The sequence below is a fragment of the Carlito syrichta genome, unplaced genomic scaffold, assembly GCF_000164805.1.
Source record: "Carlito syrichta isolate Samal-C Ts95f unplaced genomic scaffold, Tarsius_syrichta-2.0.1 Scaffold314048, whole genome shotgun sequence".
Classification (NCBI taxonomy): Eukaryota; Metazoa; Chordata; class Mammalia; order Primates; family Tarsiidae; genus Carlito; species Carlito syrichta.
In genome coordinates this window covers 171,063-191,575 of record NW_007258144.1, presented here as the reverse complement: position 1 = coordinate 191,575, position 20,513 = coordinate 171,063, and the positions used below count along the sequence as shown (strand labels likewise).

The following is a 20,513-nucleotide window of genomic DNA, read 5'->3' as shown; positions in this document are numbered from 1 at the left end:
TGTGTGTGTGTACACACACACACACACACACACACACACAAATATATATATATGGAAATTAATTTAGGTTTAACAAATCATGTATTAGTGGCACAGATCTTTTGACAATCTTTATCACAAAACAGTTTATTTTAGAGGACTATCTAGATAAGAGAATCAGTTTTTAGAAGCATGCACATCTTACAATAAGCAAAGTAAACAGTCTCAGTTTTAGAATTTATCCAAAATATTTTTGCTTGCCTTGACAATTGTGAATCATTATCCATTAATTTATTTAAGTCTATCTTTTCATCAGTTCATCAACTTAATGTTTGTGACATGGAATAGTATACAACGGGATCGAATAAAATGTTCCACTGAAAGGAATTTTCAGATTACTGAAGCTTACCCTAGCAGGCATCAAATTTTTTTAAACTCAACTTTTTTAAAAGTTTATGTCTTGAGCCAGGCTCAGTGGCTCAGCCTGTAATCCCGCGCCTTTGGGAGGCTGAGGTGAGTGGATTGCCTGAGCCCGCGGGTTCGAGACCCGCCTGGACAGCGAGACCTCATCTCTACAAAAAATCAGCCGGGCGTGGTAGCGCATGCCTGTAATTCCGGCTACTCGGAAGGCTGAGGCGGAAGGATCGCCGGAGCCCAGCAGGTCGAGGCTGCGGTGGCCGGGAGCGGCCACTGCACTCCAGTCTGGGCGACAGAGTGAGTTTCCAACTCAAAAAAAAAAAAAAAAGTTCATGTCTTAATACACAGAGATTATATCAAAGATGATTTAATCTTATAGAATCATAAATCTTTTAGGTAGCATTGTAGCACTTAGCTCAACCCTTATTTCAGAAAAGATTGGTCACAGCTTATCACTGGCCTCCTCTTGACAGAATGGCAGATCTGGGACTTAAACACAGTTTGCCTAACTCTTGGTAGAGGAAACTTTCCAGTGTATGATAATGCCTCAGATTTTTTATTACACATGTATTTTACTATGCTATTCCAGTATAGCTGACCCAGAAAAGAAACAGAGCAATGTATGACATTGGACAATCAGAATGACTGTGGAAGTGTTGAGAAATAGCAAGTTTATAATTGCATGAGACTTGTCCTGCTCCAGCTTTTAACTTTAAAGTGTTCAAAAGTATTATTTCAAAACATCCATAGGACCTGTTAGAGTCTGTGGTGTTGTTTGAGGCTATAATGAAAGACTCAGCTACTCTGCGGTCCTGATTATCTTCTGTTTTGCTTTGCTCCCAGCTGTTACTTCTTGCTGTCTGTTTCCACCATCTGGTCTTATGGTCCCCTATTAACTGTTTTTTATCTGTTGTCTGCTGTAGTATAGGATACACAAAACTGGGTTAATGCTGGCTCTGCTGCTTACTAGTTTATTACTTTAGGCAAGTTAATTAACATCTCTTGGTCTTAATTTTTATCATCTTAAAATTGGAGAGGATAATAGTATCTACTTTATAGCACTGTTGTGAAGAAGGTCTTTCCTAAAATATATCAACAAGAACTCCTATAGAATTCTAAATGCAAATACTGTTTTCTGGTTTTTTTCTAATAATTTTCCTGTTACCAGCCACCATTTAAGCGACATTTCAGTAGCTACAGAGGCATACCAGGCTTAGAGCTTTAGAAAATTTCCTCTGATAAATGAGTTATAAGCATTTGGAGTCCCTCTTTGTGGTATCACTTTATGTGGAACTGTCCATTGAAAAGATGACTGGGGTCCAATGATGCGAAGCAGTACTTCTTGGTAGAGGGCTGTTGGTGGGTGCATGGGTCCCTGTGAATGATGACGTCATTATAGGCCAGGACCTTGCTTGCAGCCTCATAAGCAAAGAAACAAGGCAAGATCAATTTTAGAGTGATGGACTTACATCAAACAAGCTCTCCAAAGCTGGTTTATAAAAATGCCAGTTTACAACAAGCACTATAACTGGTAAGGCCACTAAAATCCTAGGTTCTTCTGGCCAGTCAAAGTTGTCTCTCTAAGCAGACCTCAGGAAACCAATAGCCAACTTCAGTGAGAATGTCACCCTGCATTTGAAGTAAGGTATATAATCACCAAGGGCACAGGACATGAGCATCCTCCAGCCAGTGCGGTTCTTCCCTTTGGGGGGAAAGTACAGGAAACCAGAACATAATCAAAAGGTGAGCAAATCTGGTGCCTACCTCCACAGTAGAGCAATAGCTGCCTCTGGAACTGGTCTTGGTTCGGGCCCCTCTACCCTGGACGTGGGCGGGTACTCCTCGCATCTATCTCTGTGCCCCTTTCTCTTTGCTGACCTCCCTGCTGCCAGCCCACCTGAGGAACGCTTTCTTTGGATAGATCCATACCTGCAGTCAGCTTATACTATAGGATTGACAACCTTGAAGCCATTATGACTCTTTCATATTTACCTCTTCCTGCTTTGATTTATTTGGCATTAATTCTAAAGTTTAGCTCTCAGAGGTTCCAAACTGGGGGACATCCGTTGGAGTTTCCATAAACTCATAGAACTTTACTCTTCCATTCATTAAAACTTACTTCTGGCCGGGCTCAGTGGCTCAGCCTGTAATCCCAGCACTTTGGGAGACCGAGGTGAGTGGATTGCTTGAGCTGCCGGTTCAAGACCAGCCCAGGCAACTTGGCGAGACCTTGTCTCTACAATAAATTTTTTTTTTAACCATTTGATGATACTTTTGTTTAATTGAAATAAGAACAAAACCTGGTCACATTCAGAGATTAACAGCATCATACAGGGGGTTAAAACAGTTCTTCTCTCTCTTGGTTAGCAAGGTCTTAATTTCAAGTGATTTCCACAGTTCTTTGAAGCCAAGAAGGCTCTGTAACAAGGGCCTGGCTCTGTCAGCAGCTGAATGGCACCTCACTGGATGTCATAATCATCAAAGAGATCTTCAAAATCATTTGAAAAGTCTACATGAACTGCCTTTTCATTGGCTGCCAAGTCCATCAAAAGACACTCTGAAGTGGTACCTGGGAGGTGACATTATAAACCCCAGCGTTGCCTTGTATCTTCTTTGCTTGTTTGTTGGCATCAATTCCAGGGAGAAAATGTCCCTTTTGTTTTTCTAATGAGTTATTAACTTCCACAGGGTTTTTCCTAAATTTGGAGACGTTTTCCTACTCAACAGTCCTTTTTTGAGATACTTATGAACACATTCTGTATCTAACAGATGCGATCTGTGTGAATATTATGTCTACATACAATGCTTTTGATGCTCTTCTAAATAATGCTATTAAGGGCTTTGCACAGAGATGCAGATGATATTCTTTTTTTTTTTTTTTTTTTTGAGTTAGAGTCTCACTCTGTTGCCCAGACTGGAATACATTGGCACACTCTGGGCCACCGCAGCCTTGACCTGCTGGGCTCCAGTGATTCTTTCGCCTCAACCTTCCAAGTGGCCGGAACTACAGGCGTACGCTACCACACCCAGCTGATTTTCGATTTACTGTGGAGACGAGGTCTCGCCAAGTTGCCCAGGCGGGTCTCGAACTCACGGCCTCAGGCAGTCCACTCACCTCGGCCTCCCAAAGTGCTGGGATTACAGGCTGAGCCACTGAGCCCGGCCCAGATAATATTCTTAAGTACTTCCACATTAGGATGAATATGTCTGGGAGGATTGTACTTTGCCATGATTAATCTGGTTAAATCCTTCATTCATGTAGCAACAGTTTTTTCATTTTAGAAGCATGGCTTCTGCAGACACCAGAGCCAGCATCCGGCTCACATGCACTAGGGAAAGGATTGTATGAAAACATCCAGTAACCACATGCATCTTGCAGGCTCTGGAAATTGATTTCTTATTAAGTTGGTAGGACCCTTATATTCCTAACAAGTGATTTCCAGCCTGTTTTTTCAGTATACTACCTAGCCTCTTATGATTTCAGAAAACTTCACCATTCTCAAATTCACATAAATTCATTTATGTATGTGTCTTTCCCATGCAGCACTATGGTGGAGATTGCGGCTCCAGAAGGGTTTTAAGACACGTTGTTAGACTTCAGAAGGGTAGTGTAATAATTAAAAACCTGTATAAATCATTAACAACTATACCTAAGGTATATTGAATATATTAGCTTAAAGAATTGTGTGAGCAGAAAGCTAGTCATTTGAAAAGGTTCAAATATTAAGTGTGTCTCACTAAAGACTGTAGGAGATAAAAGTGAAAAGGATTGTTTTAAGGTATCAGGTTATATAGGGTCCATCTTTGTCAGGTTGACTAGAACAAGGACACGCTGAGGTGATGTTACCTAGGGAGGTAACATTATAGAACCCAACATTTGGAACTCTGAAGGGGTACAATATTGGGTGATTTTTTTCCCCAGAACATTCTTTGGAGGTAAGAGTTTTTCTAGGAGACCTCCATATGACTGTAAATGTGTGCCATATTCCTCAGCCTCTGAAGCATACCATGGATAGTCAAGAAGCAGCTCAGGAAAACTGTATCTCTTATGTACAACTTGTAACCAACACTTCATTCTCAAAAATGGAGTCACTCTAATAGGCACAGCAGGGCTTGAGGGTGTGATAATCTGTTGCAGTGTCCTCTAAGACATGGGATCCCAGGGACTGGTACTGGTCCCTGGCCTGTTAGGACCTGGGCTGCACAGCAAGAGGTAAATTGTGAGCTGGCAAGCAAAGCTTCATCTGTATTTACAGCTGCTCCCCATGACTTGCATTACTGCCTGAGCTCTACCTCCTATCAAATCAGCAGTAGCATTAGGAGCGTAGACCCTATTGTGAACAGCGCATGTGAATCTAGGTTGCACAATCCTTATGAGAATCTAATGCCTGATGATCTGAGGTAGAGCTGAGATGATGACGCTGTATGTTTCATTATATAATTGCAACATAATAATAATAAAGTATACAACAAATGTTATGAACTTGAATCACCCTGACACCATCCCCCTCCCCCAGCTATGGAAAAATTATCTTCCATGAAACCAGTTCCTGATGCCAAAAAGGTTGGAGACCACTGCTCTAAGAAACAAGTTTAAGAGACTGTTTTTTCTTGGAAGTGTCTAGCGCCGGTAGTAGGTGCTAGTTTCTGGTGTCTAGGTAGGGAGACCAGCAGAATTCTCCCAAGTCCAAGTGCTTAATGTTTCCACCATAGTGAGATCTCTTTAGTTTCAAATTTCTGCCAGAACTCTTCATGTATTACTGACATCTTCACATGCCTGCATCTTTGGCTCCCAACAAGACAGAGTAAAAGAGAACTTAAGTACCTATTCAGTTCTAGAGGCTGGGATACTGCCTCTAGGAATCCTTTAGGAATTCTGATGAACTTGTATTCAGAAAACTGTATTGACTGACTGTTCAACTGTTTTTCATTCAAAACTCTAGCTGCTTTCTAACAATTGATTTGTTGTCCCTAGGGACATTCCAGCTACATCACACACCTTGACTGGTCCCCAGACAACAAGTATATAATGTCTAACTCGGGAGACTATGAGATATTGTACTGTAAGTATGAATGGTCACATATGGGCTCAGATGTGTCTGTCAAGGACACTAATGAACAGGCTGCATGGAATTTGTGCAGGGATGCATGCTGGCCTCTCTCACCTAACAAAGCATGTGTTTGAGCTAAGTAATGAGAATCTCAAAGGTGGTTGACTTCTCAAAGAAAGTAATGAATTAATTTAATGGTGCAGAACAGAAGGCACAGGTAGCAATACAAAATTACTCAGTGGATTGATACTGCTCTGAATGGTTTTTCATTTAACAACTTTTTCTGGAGGCAGAGAGGAATATAATGGATGGGAATTTATACTTTTTAGAGGGGAAAAAACACTTCCATGAGAAAAAGTTTGTAGTTCAAGAAACCACATTAAACACTTTATTGTCCTTTTTAAATGTGTCTTCATGTTTTTCAATGAATTATAAATACAAGTAAATGTGGCTGGCTTAACTCGAGATGCACTTTCAAATACATTTGTACAAAAGCACTGTGATCATCTTTCCTGTTTCTAAATTTAAGGGGACATTCCAAATGGCTGCAAACTGATCAGGAATCGCTCAGAGTGTAAGGACATCGATTGGACAACATACACCTGTGTGCTAGGCTTTCAAGTCTTTGGTAAGGATGTGACACCCAATGTGAAGAGGTGGTTTGTGGGTTTTTATATAAATTTACTTAAGTTTATAAATGAAAAGCAGTTTATGTGTGTTCTTTAGTTTTATCACAATTAATTCAGCTTCAGAGAAATCAAATGTATTAGGATAGAACCAGTAGGGATTTGTTCTTTGCAGAATCTAGCACTTTAGTCCCCAGTAAATATGAAAGACAGTTATAAGGAATTTACATAGTAGTACAGACTGTCTTCCCTTTTTTTTCTCCAAGTAAAAATTAAAATTTTAAAAATTTGCTGACAGCATTTTAAAAGTAGCTTTATTACATGTTCACATACCATCCAATGCACCTGTTGAAAGTGCACAGTTAGCTGGGCTCGGTGGCTCAGCCTGTAATCCCAGGCTTTGGGAGGCTGAGGTGAGTGGATTGCCCAAGTCCGCGGGTTCGAGACCCGCCTGGGCAGCGAGACCTCATCTCTACAATAAATCAAAAAATCAGCCGGGTGTGGTAGCGCGCACCTGTAATTCCAGCTACTTGGAAGGCTGAGGCGGAAGGATCGCCGGAGCCCAGCAAGTCGAGGTTGCGGTGGCCGGTAGCGGCCACTGCATCCCTGTCTGGGCGACAGAGTGAGACTCCAACTCAAAAAAAAAAAAAGGAAAAGCTTATTGCTGAGGTGAGTCAAGCGGAAACAAAAATAAATTAGTAGCACCACCTGCTGGTTACTGTGGAGTATTAGTCTCAAGTTTACTGTCTTCAGGCTTTGTTTTAGCTTTGTTAGTTAACCCTTTGCACTGATGTCCCCTCTCAGGACATAAAGAGATTGCTGGTGATGATACAGGATAGACTTATGCCAGCACAGATTTTTCAAAAATGTATATTTCCTTGTAGTTTTTTATTCAAATTGTATGAAAAAGCAAATAAAGAGATGGAATATATACTGAGATATGATTGAGCAGTTGAGAAGTGTTTTTCAGGAATCATGAGTGCCTCTTTCCACATCATCTTCGAACAGCAGACTAGATGATAAATTACATATTATTAATGTGGGAGAAAAAAACGAGACTGCATTCTCTGCTCAAATAGAAGAACACAAAGTGGAAGACATCAAACATATTACTATTGCAGTGCGTGTCCATGACTGTTTCACATGTTACCATACACTAGAAAAAATATAAGATATAACATTTTGACTTTTTTGGTTATAAATTCCTCAATGTCCTACATTCTATTAGAAACCAAATATCATTACAGTAAAATAATTTGTTCCAGCACTATGCTATTTAATATGAAGTGATTCATTTTTCACTATTTTGTATAAAAAAAAAAAAGTGCAGTCGAGGAACTAGTAGGTGATCCTCAAGATGTTTCCATGTGCAAATGGTTAAATTTTGGCTAAAACTTCATCATCATTTGAATAAAAAACTGTTGAGCCACTAAGAAATTTGTAAGGGAAAAGTTAGCATTAAGAGTTTGAACATAGATAAATTTCATCAAGTTCTAAAATCAAACATGTAGCATCGCAGTTACATTTTTAGGCTAATTTTTCCACATCCATGTTTCCATATCAAAGGTGTCTGGCCAGAAGGGTCCGATGGCACAGATATCAATGCACTGGTGCGGTCCCACAATAGGAAAGTGATAGCTGTGGCCGATGACTTTTGTAAAGTCCATCTATTTCAGTATCCCTGCTCCAAAGCGAAGGTAAGCTCCCTTTAATAGAAACTAGTGTTATAGGACCTTTTGTTTGGGGTTGATTTGTGTCAATGGCAAGAAAACATTTGTAGTTTAGTAGTGACTCTCCATAATCCTCCAATACCCAGAGGGAGAACAGGGCTAAGAGTGTCCAAGCAGGTGCCACTGGTCCCCTTCCTCCTCCCCAAGGCTGAGCAGAAGAACCATAGAGATAATAGCTGGTGCTGTGTTACTCCTTTCGTGTTTTTGTTCATTTGCTTATTTTGACTTTTTGGAAATTTTCAATTTACCCTAAACATTAAAATATTGCACTTGTTAGACACACAGTCAGTGTTATGAAGCTAAGGGAACTGATTCCTAATTCTCCTATAATCCTGCCAACCTAGTAACTTCTCCCCTAGCCATTTCCAAGGAATGATTACTAAGCTCTGATGAGTATGCTTCCCAGCATCTAGAAGAGACAGACTTGTAGTTATTTTTTCAAGCATATTGTGTGGAAATAAAAGATGTCCAATTATTCTATTTTGTTTCTTCCCATGTAAAGTGACCTTAAAAGGAAATTACTGCCAGCCTATTCCTGAGATTTGAGGACCTATGGCTTTGATTTGAATGATCCATTTCACAAGCCGAGTGACCCCCTTACCTGGTCACCTCCGTTTCTGTCAGCAGGCACTTAAAGAACGGGTTTAACTTTCCTGTCTGATTTATTTCATACAGGCTCCCAGCCACAAGTACAGTGCCCACAGCAGCCATGTCACCAATGTCAGCTTTACTCATAATGACAGTCACCTCATTTCAACTGGTGGAAAAGACATGAGCATCATTCAGTGGAAACTGGTGGAAAAGTTGTCTTTGCCCCAGAATGAGATTGTAGCAGATACAACTCTAACCAAAGCCCCCCTCTCCTCCATTGAAAGTGCCATCCAGTCTAAAACTCCCACGCCGCCTCCTTCCCAGCCCTTAAATGTGACAGCTGAAGAGGAAAGTAGAATAAGCAGCTCTCCCACGCTTCTGGAGAACAGCCTGGAACAGCCTGGGGAGCCGGGCGAAGACCACAGCGAGGAGCAGAGCGAAGGGGGCAGTGAAGACCTGGGCGAGCCCGCTTCTGAGGAGCCGTCCCCCGAGGCCAGCGAGGAGCAGGGCGAGGCGGCCCCTCCCGAGGACCCGCGGGACCCTCCGCCCCTGTCCTAACGCCCGAAGTCTCCTTGCGCTGCGTGTGGTTTTGTGGTGAAGTTCAGATAACAGGATGGGCAGTGATGGAGATTCGCTGTCAGTGGAGATTTCGGTTTCCTTGTGGTCTGTTTTCCTCAATAGTCATATCTTCAGTCTCTCAAATGCAGCTGACCTGAAGGTTCAGTTTGGTGTGCATTGAAAAGTAACCAACCTTAAGAGTAGGAGAAGACTGAAACATGCATTGTGTCTCAGAAATTACCGTGTATGTAAGTGGTGTGATATAAATACTGGAATGAAAACAGCAGTTGTATTGATTTTGAAAATAAACCCCCTTGTTATCTGAACGTGTTTGCTTCAGGAACAACCAGAGGCATCCCAAACACTGTTACTCATCTGCTGGCTCAGACTGTACTGCTTTCTTTCCTGATGCAGAAAAGGAACCAGAAGAAAAAAATGTGCTCTTAGTGAGATATCCTCCCACCCCAAAGGTCTGATGGAAGTTTTTTAGTTAAGAAAAACTCCAGTGTTGCCAAGTGCAATGGTGTTGCCTTCTTGGTTACAGCGCCGCCTCCCGACACTACCGTAGACATCCAGATGTGCTCTCAGTCTACTACTAGGTGCTGCCTTTCCCGTCATAATGAGCAACAGCCTCTTAATTTCTTCTGTGCAAATCTCTTTTATCCTAGAACAAAGAGAGCTTTGGTTTGTTAAAGAGCTTTCCATGTATATTAGACCATTGATACTCGGAAATGAGAGCGTCCTCCAAGGAGTCCTTTCCTAGCCAGAACATTCTCAGAAGTTTGGCATTCAAGTGAATGGAAGAAAAAAACCACATGCCTTTAAAACTAAACTGTAATAATTACCTGGCTAATTTTAGCTTAGCTTTCATTGTAATTTGTTCCCTCTATGATAGGAGAAATATAAACACAGTAAGTTTAAATGATTGAATTGGTGCTTGAAATTCATTGGTTTAGTTGTAATTTTTATACAAACTAATTATACCGAGGGATAAAATACTCAGTAAATTACAAATTCTTTTTTTTTTTTTTTTACAGAAGTATAAAGTTACAGTCACAATAATTTTTTTATCTATTGCATACTTAATAGACTTGCTATGTAGGAAGTCAGTTTTTTTGGTGGAGTTGCTATAAGAAGCTTTGCAAGTCTAAGGTGGCTGTCCTGTTCTTTGGGGCAATGCATGTATTATTATGCATTGGAAAGTTGTGTTTTTTGGTTTTATTGGCCAACTGTGTTTTTCTTAAGTATATGTTTTCTACTTTAAAAATAATTACTGACAAATATGTATTTCCTATATATTTGTTTATACTTTGATTATAAAAAAATTTGTTTTATTTTTTAACTTGCTGCATTGTTTTGATACTGTTTTTTTTGGTTGGACTATGTTTAGAAACTTTGGATGAGTTCAGAAGTCTTAAGTATGCAAGCGTTTACGTGATTGTGCCATTCCAAAGTGCATCAGAACTGTCATTCCCTTCTAGTATCTTCTCAGGAGTAATACAAATCAGGTATTTCATCATCATTTGGTAATATGAAAAATCTAGGGAACTCCCAAGGACACAACATTTATATTCACACGCTGTGTGGAAGGGTGTGAGTGTGTGAAAGGGCAAGTGGAGACACTTAACTCTGTGTGTATCTCTAGATAAGAAGATATGCGCCACTTTGAAAATACTCAGATCTCTGTGTACAGACAGATGTCTGTATGTATCTCTTTCCTTTTGTTTACAACTGTTCAAAAAAAAAAAAACCTCAAAGTAGTTCTCTTCAAAAGAAGAGATATAGGTTGCAAGCAACCCAGCTTTTTTCAGTATGTTCTGTACATAGTTATCAGAGAGCACCAGTATCAGGTATATATGCCCACCTGTTCGCAGTGACGATTGGATCATCAGGTCAGCTTGTGCTGCTCCCTGCAAGAAAAATATTCTGAGATCAACAAACCATTCTTGGAGAAGAAAGAGCATTTCGTTAAGAACCTGGTGATAAGCAGGGAGTTGATTTGAGGACATCAGTCACCTTTGGGTGTCATGTACAATAAGATTTATAATCATGATACTCTTGGGTGGTAGTTTCAGAAGACACTGCTAATACGCAGAGAGCGTTCCAGCAATCTAATGCTGGCAACTACTGTTTAATGGTCAGCTAAATCTGTGATAATGGTTGGAAGTGGGTGGGATTTTGAAATTATAGATGTTTTCAGAAAAACTTGTGAATGAAAATGAATCCAAGTGTTTCATGTGAAGATGTTGAGCCATTTCTATCATGCATTCCTGTCTCATGGCAGAAATTTTTGAAGATTAAAAAATAAAATCATCAAAATGTTTCCTTTGTCTCTAAGGGTGTCTTAACTCTTTCTTCATTTATACTGCTAGTTTCCATGGCCATCCAGTCACCAGAAGATATGACAATTCAAAAGGAAACATCAGTTGGCTACTGCTGTTGCTATGGATAAAATCATTCTGGTGGTAACAAACTCCATCTCATAATGTTATGCTTCTGTCATAATTACTTCTGATTTATGCTCCCATCAAATAGAAGAATGGCTTCATTTTATTTGTCAACATTTCTCTAATGTTTAATGCTGAATAGTCCTGATGATCTTGGTTACCCGCCAGGTTAACCAAGGCTGCCGCGCAGTGTCAGCCACTGTGAAGTTCTTGAACACTATGCCATGGCGGTCTCTGCTTTCTCCACCTCTGCCGTGTTGCTTGGTGACATGGTTCCTCTATGTACCAAGCCGTAAATCGGCCGCTGCCAATGTTTCTGTATGAAGAACAGGTTGAGAGTATTCCACACATTCTCCAGTTGGACGATCATGAAAGCCATGGGGTTTTCATCTTTGTCACATTCATCTTTAGTGACAATGTTCACAGCCACTTACAGACTAACCCATGAAAGGCTACATGGGGTGGAAATTCCATCGTCACTGAGACAGAAGGGCTGATAGGCACCAGAACAAGCCCGCTAAACAATGTGATTTTTCTTAATAAAAAGGAAGCCCGGGCGTGGTGGCTCAAGCCTGTAATCCCAGTGCTTTGGGAGGCTGAGGTGAGTGGATTGCCTGAGCCCACGGGTTCGAGAGCAGCCTGGACAACTTGGTTAGACCTCATCTCTACATTAAAAGATAAAAAAAAAAATTAGCCAGGCATGGTAGCACACACCTGTAGTTCTGGCTCCTTGGAAGGCTGAGGCGGAAGGATCACCAGAGCCCAGCAGGTCAACGCTGGGGTGGCCGTGAGCATGCCACTGCACTCCAGCCTGGGTGATGGAGTGAGACTCCAACTCAAAAAAAAAAAAAGTTAAAAAGGAAATCCAGAAAACAAACCCATCTATGGGGAAGTGATGAATTTGACTTTGGACACGCTGGGGTGTTGTGTTAGTGTGACTCTCCTAGGAACTAGATTTTGGCTTATAGCTTAGAAAAGAAGAGAGTAGTAAGGTCACGCTTTTAGGACTGAGAAGATGAGCAGATGTGGAGGGAGAGGAGCTGCCAGGAGCACCTGCTGCGGGCCAGGCATCCCGGCACCCAGCTCGGGGATGTGAGAGGTGGCCCTGCGGAGGAGGACAAGAGTTTGGGAGATGTAGTCACCGGCCCTTGTTCGTTTAGCTAGAGAACGACTGTGCCAAGACCTCATGTGTTAAAAAGTCGAGGTCTGCCCTTCTTCCTCGACACCGGGAGAGATGCTCAAAACTGGGAAGCAGGAAAGGTCGAGGGTGGAGACCGTAGATGGGAAGCAAGGGAGCCTGTGTCCATCCCAGGCCTCAATCCCAGAGTGGGCACATCCGCTGCTGGAGTGATGCCACACATCTGGGTCGCCATCGCTGAAACCGGGCCCTGCTGGAAACGTCCCCTTTGTTCAGGGACCATTGAAGTAGAAGGATTTCAGCCGGGAGCAGTGGCTCATGCCTATAATCCCAGCACTTTGGGAGGTGGAGGGAGGGATTGTCTGAGCCCAGAGGTTCAAGATCAGCCTGGGCAATGTGGCGAGACCATGTCTCTAGAATACATTTTTTAAAAGTCAGCTGGGTGTGATGGCTCCTGCCTGTGGTTCCAGCTACTTGGAAGGCTGAGGTGGAAGGATCACCTGAGCCCAGCAGGTTGAGGCTGCGGTGGCCGTGAGCGTGCCACTGCACTCCAGCCTGGGTGACAGAGTGAGACTCTGATTCCTAAAAAAAAAAAAGGACAGGTTTCCAGGTGTTTATTCAAAAAAAAAAAAGTGTGAAGGGGCAGCCAGCTCTCGCGGGCTCAATGACAGTGCTTGGTGCTAATTGGTTCACCTTTTCCAAAGGAAACCTGGATTTCCACTCAACTTTCATTAACAGGTCCCTGTAACAGCCTTGAAGGCTCTGATAGAAGACAAACTTTATCAACCACAGGAACAGGGAGAAGAGCAAACAGGAGGAGAGTTCCATCATCTCTTCTGGAAAATGTCTGCCTGTGTCATGTCCCTGTTCGCTGGACTCCTGCCGTCCTTGGGAGACCACAGCTTACTGAACACTGCACCTTTTCAAACAACTTACAATCCAAGTCAAGCCATATTCATTACTGGATGCTGATGTCACGTTTTTAAAAGGCAAGCAATCATTTGTCCCCAGTCCTTGCTCCTTTATATCACAAAGCATCAGGATTTAAAAATCCACCATGAGCCTTGTTGGGCCCTGAGTCAAACTACAGGGGAAAAAAAAAAGGAGACATTTTGGTAAATGTGAATACTCAATTGGCATTTGGTAACGTTAGGCAATTATCACTAATTTTTAAAAGTGTGATAATGGGGGTGAGCATAGTGGCTCACACCTGTAATCCCAGCACTTTGGGAGGCTGAGGCAGGAGGATTGCTTGGGTCTAGGAATTCAAGACCAGCCTAGGAAACATAGTGAAGCCTCATCTCTACAAAAAATGTTTTTTTAAATTAGCCCAGTGTGGTGGCATGCGCCTGTAGTCCCAACTACTCAGGGAAGGCTGAGGTGGAAGAATTGCCTGAACCCAGGAGGTTAAGGCTACGGTGAGCCGTGATCGTGCCACTGCGCTCCAGCCTGGGCGACAGAGTGAGACCACCCCCTGCCCCAAAAAAACCCTATCCTATTAAAAAAAAATAAGTAAGTAATGATGTAGAAGTATTACCTTCTCAATGCTTTTGAAGAGAACTTAGAGGAAAATGGGCCTTATCGCAAGGAAGCCTCTTCCAATGGCCTCTGCCCTTGGACCTGAGATGCCCACTGCCAGGTTGCAGAAATACTGCCTGTGATGGGCCTGGCACCTGCTCTGCTGTCGCTGCTGTGGCTGGGCACGAAGGAAGCCCAGGCCAGGCACGGGTGTCAGCCCAAGGGTGGGCAGAAGCTCAACATCTGGGACATCAGGATGACAGGCAGCTGAGAGCACCGAGAATGTGTCTTCTGGCCCCCGTGACAGCTGGTTGCCACATAGCACAGCTCCGCACGCTCCTGGCCGGGGAAGGACATCCTTATCAGCGTGCAGGGCTTTCCTCCCCACTCTCTGCACACACACCTCTACCCCCGCCTCCCCATGCTGGTCCTGCCTGTGACTGGGCTCAGTGCTGCACGCCCCTGTCCTCCTTGGGAACCTCCCCGAGGCCCGGCAGCCTCCGCCTTCCCTGGTGTTTGGGCTGAAGCACCTTCCTTTATTCAGAATTCAGAAATGGGAAGGGAAAGCAGTTCGGTCTCTCTGCAGGCCCCGAGGTTGCTGTGTCACTGAGGAAAGGTGATCGGTCTCTCCCTAGGGTGACAGGCCCTGCCTTATCGCCAAATCCATTTTCCTGCAGCCTGCTGCTCGCTGCCCGTGAATATCTCCCCGCCAGAATCACTAGCAGGAACGCTCACCAGCCTCTGACGTTTCCATTTAAAAGATGAATTCGTTCCGAGCTGAGCCGAGATCCCCTTGCTGGGCCCGGTGCTCTTGCAAGACCCTGGGGCCTTGGCGCCGAACCCAGGGCGAGGACTCGATCCCGTGAAAGCCTCCTCCAGGTGGGTGAAGGGAGCTTGAGCTCTGCGTGCTGGTCCAGGCCTCAGGGAGGAGAGAGAGGAGGCCCAGGGCCTTGCCCACCAGAGCATCCAACCAAAGCGGGGGAGACATCCCGGCGAGCCTGTGGGCTTTACCCACCAGCTCCGTGAAGGCCTCCCCCCATCGTGGACATGAGTGAACAAGCAGTCGGCTGTCCTTGCGTCCCCCGGAGCACTGGCTGGGCCCACGTCGCCGTGAGCGGCGTCTGCCCCGGAAGCTGAGCCGTGACAGATTGTAAGGAGCAGCGACAGATTGCACGAGGCGGCGTGCACAGCCACCACGGCTCAAGTGGTTTCTCTGGGAAATCCTCCCGCTAGGACAGAAGGACATGTTTTCCATTATAGCAGCCAATTACATTTTGTATTAAACATTATCAAATTTAAACACAGGGATTTGGCTGGGAGGGCTCCCGGAAAGCCGCAGCCGGGGCCTTCACACCGCAGGGGACGGTGGAAAAGACCTGAGAGGTGTGCCTTGTCCTGACTCTCCCCACCTCCTGAGCTCGTGACAGGGTCTGTTCTGTGCCACTCACTCAAAGTGCAAGGGACACGGCGGCGAGCATGAGGGCTGGCAGGGCAGCCTCCCGTGCCGTGGCGTGTGTCACTGGTCGTCATCCTCTTTCTGAGAACCCTATCTTCTGACCGCTCCTCCAGGTTCCTTCCACCGCTCCTCCCCTCCCTCCTCCTGGCCCTCCTCCTTCCTTGTGTTTAGTGATTTTTTTAAAGGTGTAACTTGCAAAAAGTGCACAAGTCCTGGTGAGTTTGTGTATATGTGCACACACGTGCACACCCACGCAGCCACCCTCCAGAGGAAGACGCGACATTCCCGGCTCTCGGGAGTCAGCCTTGTGACCCCTCCGTTGGTGTCCCTCTCAGGGCACCTCTGCTGTCACCTCTGTTCCTGTACCTGCTTCTGCCTGGCCGTGACTTCTACACACGTGGGGTTACAGTACGTTCTCATTCGTGTCTGACTCCTGGCGACACTCTCTCCCTTCCTCTGTTCCCGTGCCCCACGAGCTAGCACGGTCTCAGCCTCTCCACCCGTCGAGGGCTGGTGTCCCCCACACCACTGCCTCCCTCGTGTCCGGCCCTCCAGACAGCATCACTGACACCCACAATGTCTGCGGCCTCTTGTACACCGGCTGTCACACTGACGTCTCCAGGCTCTGCCCAGAGGACTCCCGGACAGTCAACTCCCGACACTACGCGCCGGGCTCACCCACTGCCTCCTGCTCACCCGGAAGCCACACCGAGCACCCCCAGGGCACCCCGGTGCTGTGCTCCCCTCCCTGCAGCATCTGGCCGTCACTGGGCTCGCTCTGCCTTCCTCTCGCCCGGGAGTTGTTCCTGTCCCCCTGCCCTGCCTCTGCGCCAGGCACTCACTTGCGCTCGTGGCTCAGACCCGGGCGCCTTGAGTCCCTCCCTCTGCACTGTCTCCCACACTGGAGGGTTCGCGAAAAGCCATCGGATCCGGGGGTCATCCCTGCCATTCACTTGCTGCTTAAGGCCACAGTCCAGGCGCTTGGGCCCAGCCCCAGGAAGCCTCTTCGCGGGCTGGCCTGGGCCTCCCTCTCTGGCCCTGGACCCTCCCTCGCCTCTCTGCCCCACCCACACAGAGTGCCCTCACACCCTGTCCTAGCCCTTTCCCAAAAGCCACCTACACGCCACACGAGTAACAGTGCCCACGAGGGAACTTCTCTACCCCTTTCCGACCTGGGCCCCGGCCCTGCTCTGGGCCCTGTGGCACTCCGGCAGCGCTTGGCGTTCTGAGCTCTGGACCCGGGCAGTGTCACCTTCCTCCGTGTCATTGCAGGGTGAATGACAGCGCTTTAAGGGTTGCTGGTGGTGAAGACAGGAGCGGTCGGTATCTCTGACCTCTGTTCACACCTAGAGCCAAACAAAACAAGCCTCACCCCTGGCACCTTGAGTTCGAGGAATCCTGCCCTGGCTTAGAGATTGTCTTGGTTATGACAGGTCACGTCCACAATCAATCAAGAAAAACAGAAAACATGCTGGATGACGGGGGACAGGAAGTCCTGTAGCGGGGACACAGTGGTGTCCCCAACAGGCCTCCCTGTGCCCTCTGCTGTGGCCACCAGACAGGCACCTGGGAGTGCGGGCTCTCAGGTGGCAGGACCAAGGCCACCCCACCCAAGGCACAAGGGCTCTGGTGCACAAAGATGTGGCATCGCCAAGGGCCACACACGCCCCAACCCCAACCTGCACGAGGCCCCCGGAAAGCCATCCTCACCTCAGCACCCCAAGGCCTGTGCCTGGGTGGAGTGGGCTGCCTCAACTTCCTCCACGGCCATGGGCACACGCCAATCGCCCGCCAACAGGGCTCGGTCACTCAGCCCCTGCTGCCCCGGTGGCCCGTGGCCTCCAGCTAATGGGACAGCTCCCTACAAGGGGAGGGGAGGGTGCAGGACAGGACGCACCGCCAGTTGTAAAACCTATTTTCCAAATGACTGTTTGCTCGAGAGGATTTCATTCCAGAGGAGAAAGAGGGACCAGCCGCCACATATAAACAAAGGCTCCTCTGTGTGACTCAACTTTAATTAGAGTGACAACTAATTGAAAGCAATTTAATGTTGGTTCATGAAAGGTTAATGGAATTCATGTTTTGGAGATGCTGAATGCAACACAGATTTAGCCAGAAACACAAGTCTAACCTTTATTCACTTTAATTATTCGGTCAGAATAATTTCCTGGGAGCAGGTTTAGTCTCTGGACGGGTCTAATCAAACACCACTGAACTTTGAAGTCGACATCAACTCATCCAGCTGCAACTCAATTTTCAAATTAATCTGTGAACACGGAGGCTTGTGGCCCAAGCAGGGGGGGGGCAGCTAGACTCGGAGCCTGCCAGGTATTAGCCGATTCTGTAGCAGGTCCATGTTTCCCCACCCCGTTGGCCAGACGCCTCTGCAGCCAATGCCTGAGCAGAGGGGCCCGGGCCGGGCTGGGGACCCACGTCCTGGGGCTTCCCACAATCCCTGGTCTGGCCGTGTCCCGGCTCCTCCACCCTACGTGAGCCTGACTGGCCTTCTGGCTCCCTCCCTCCCGAAGACACCCCCTCAGGAAGCCCCACCTTCCCCAGGCACCAGGCACAGCCTTGGTCTGCGTTGGAAAGCCCGTCCCTGATCGTGCCCGTTGTATCTTCAGGCCATTCCGAGGCCCTGCAGCAATGAGCTGCTTCTGCCTAAAACTTCCCCCTGCGGACCAGGCTGGACGGCAACCCCGGGGCTTCCCACAGCCAGAGGCAGCTTCAGCCCGCTTCCCCAGGATGTGACATAGGCTTGACACAGAGTGGGATATGTCATGGGCGTTCGGTATTTCAACCTGGGCAGCAAAAGGACCTGTGCTTTGTCCCTGAGGTACAGCCGTGTGACCATGACAAATCTGTGTCATGGTCAAGGTCAGGGCAAGGGAAGGCATGACGTCCCAGGAGGGCTCAAGGAGAACATCGTCTTGAGAATGCGATCCCAGGCATTCTGCAGGCCCTGTCCTCCCTTGAAGACAGCTCGGAGGGGACCCTGAATGATCGCCGCGCCACCCCCCACCTCGGGAGGCGCTGCTCTTGGCCAGGGAGGCAGAGTCAGCCCATGCCACCCCCACACCGCTGCCACCCAGGTGTGACATGAGGCTCCCAGACCGGGTGCCACAGCCAGGCTTCCCCCGAACCCATCCACGAGGGCAGCCTGCTGGAGCAGACACCCCCAGTCGCACAGAGCCTCTGATGGGGATGGGTGAGGGGGAGCTTGCAGAATTCCTCAACAAGAGTGGGCCTCGGCCATGCGGTCTGTCAACCCCAAGAGATTGCGCGACACCCTGGAAAAGCCCCTCAAACGATTTGTGATGGTTTCGTTACACATAACCGCCAGGCCTGCTTACCAAATCAAAGGGATCAGGTTCTCTCTGAGGCCCTGGCACCTACAGTGTGTACTTGCACACTGCTCAGATGTCCTGGAGGAGGAAAGGCGTGAACTCCCTGATGCCCACAAGTCAGGGAGGCCCTGACCTCCCTGGGGCAGCAAGGAAGGCTTGAGCCAGAGGAGGTGCGCTAGGGACAGGGCCCCACTTCTCAAGCAAGCCCCAACACGGGCAGTCTGTGGCGCCACACTAGTGAGCCAGCCTAGAATATGTACAGTCAGATGTCAAATGAGTTAAATCACAGGACCAGAGAGTATCAGAATTTCTCAGCAATCAATATTTTTGCTGCAGATGTGACCTTTAACTATTGAAGATCAATGGGCCAGAAAGTGAGAGGTTTGCAAAGCTTCCAACCATAAAAAGAAAAATCAGAAGGCAGGGTGCAGTGGCTCACCCCTGTAATCCCAGCACTTTAGGAAGCCAAGGTGAGAGGACTGCTTGAGCTCAGGAGTTTGAGACCCGCCTGGGCAATTAGTAAGACCTCGTCTCTACAAAAAATTCAAAAACTAGCTGGGCAAAGTGGCACACACCTGTAGTGTCTCAGCTACTCAGGAGGCTGAGGGAGGAGGATTGCCTCAGCTCAGGAGGTCGAGGCCGCAGTAAGCTGTGATCATGCCACTGCACTCCAGCCTGGGCAACAGAGCAAGACCCCAACTCAAAAAAAATAAAAAATGAAGATAACAGAAGTGTAAAGTAGCTATTTTTAATCTTTCTTGTTCTTGTAGATCCTAAAAAAAAAATTAACTCTACGTGTAGTCCCTTGCATATCATATGTAAGCTTAGCATCTAAAATTTTTCATTTTAAGTTTAAATTGTTACAAAGAATATGGCTTGTGTTGTATTATAAATATTGGCTAAATTCTTAAATCGCTCTTCTACCTGCATCATGGGATGTAACAGTTGTGGTGGACGGCAGGAATGCCAGTGGACACCCACTTTCCCCAGGTTAAAACCACAAATGCCTACCGGACAGTCAGAAACAGCTTCTTGAGCTTGTGTTTCCATTTCACTCCCATACCTAGAATTTTACTCCCAAAATTACACCCTAATGTAATACAACTTTAGGATTGAGAGTCTCTTATGATTATACATAATTCTTCATAACATTCTGAAATTTAAATTTGGTTAAATTTCCTACAGCCATAAACCGTAACTGTTAGGGAAATTTGTATTAGAAATACATCCCAATTAGAGGGAAGAAGCTGGTTAGTTTCCATGGATAATTAATGCTTATTGTTAAAATAAGGCCATTACAGCATCAATTCTTTTCTCTTTTTAAGCACCAAGAAAACTTGTTTCCATAAATAAAGAGAAAGGAATGAAGTTTTGTGATAGCAATGTCACAAAATTATTTGTAATGATCAACTAACAGAGTAGTTGGTTTTTCCTTCAATCTTGCTTAAAAGCAAAGACTCAGGAACCTTCTAAACTACAAGGGATTTGTTACCCAGTCAGTGGAGTCACAGACTTCCTCAAAGAAACGGTTCTGACGCTCCAGGGCAACACACAGAGGTGTGCCGAGAATGGCAAGGGTTTGCCGTCCTTCTGCGGAGTGGAAGAGCATCCTGAGGGCTCCATTCCGCTGGTGTTCTCCAGCAGCTCCTTGCGGG

The 20,513-nt window shown here is 46.2% G+C and overlaps 2 protein-coding genes across 3 annotated transcripts in view; one reads left to right on the top strand and one right to left on the bottom strand.

The window, feature by feature from the left end:
- The window catches only part of EML4 (echinoderm microtubule associated protein like 4), a 174,044-nt gene extending 162,759 nt beyond the window's left edge, over positions 1–11,285 (top strand). For both annotated transcript variants that reach the window (XM_008070872.2, XM_021718970.1), the window contains 4 exons: positions 5,372–5,459; positions 5,977–6,075; positions 7,640–7,770; positions 8,479–11,285. In XM_008070872.2, coding sequence (XP_008069063.1) covers positions 5,372–5,459; positions 5,977–6,075; positions 7,640–7,770; positions 8,479–8,952 — 792 coding nt within the window. In that variant the 3' untranslated portion in view covers positions 8,953–11,285. The remainder of the gene's footprint in view (positions 1–5,371; positions 5,460–5,976; positions 6,076–7,639; positions 7,771–8,478) is intronic.
- LOC103273442 (cytochrome c oxidase subunit 7A-related protein, mitochondrial) overlaps positions 1–20,513 on the bottom strand; it is a 73,778-nt gene that overhangs the window by 34,258 nt on the left and 19,007 nt on the right. The window lies entirely within an intron of this gene.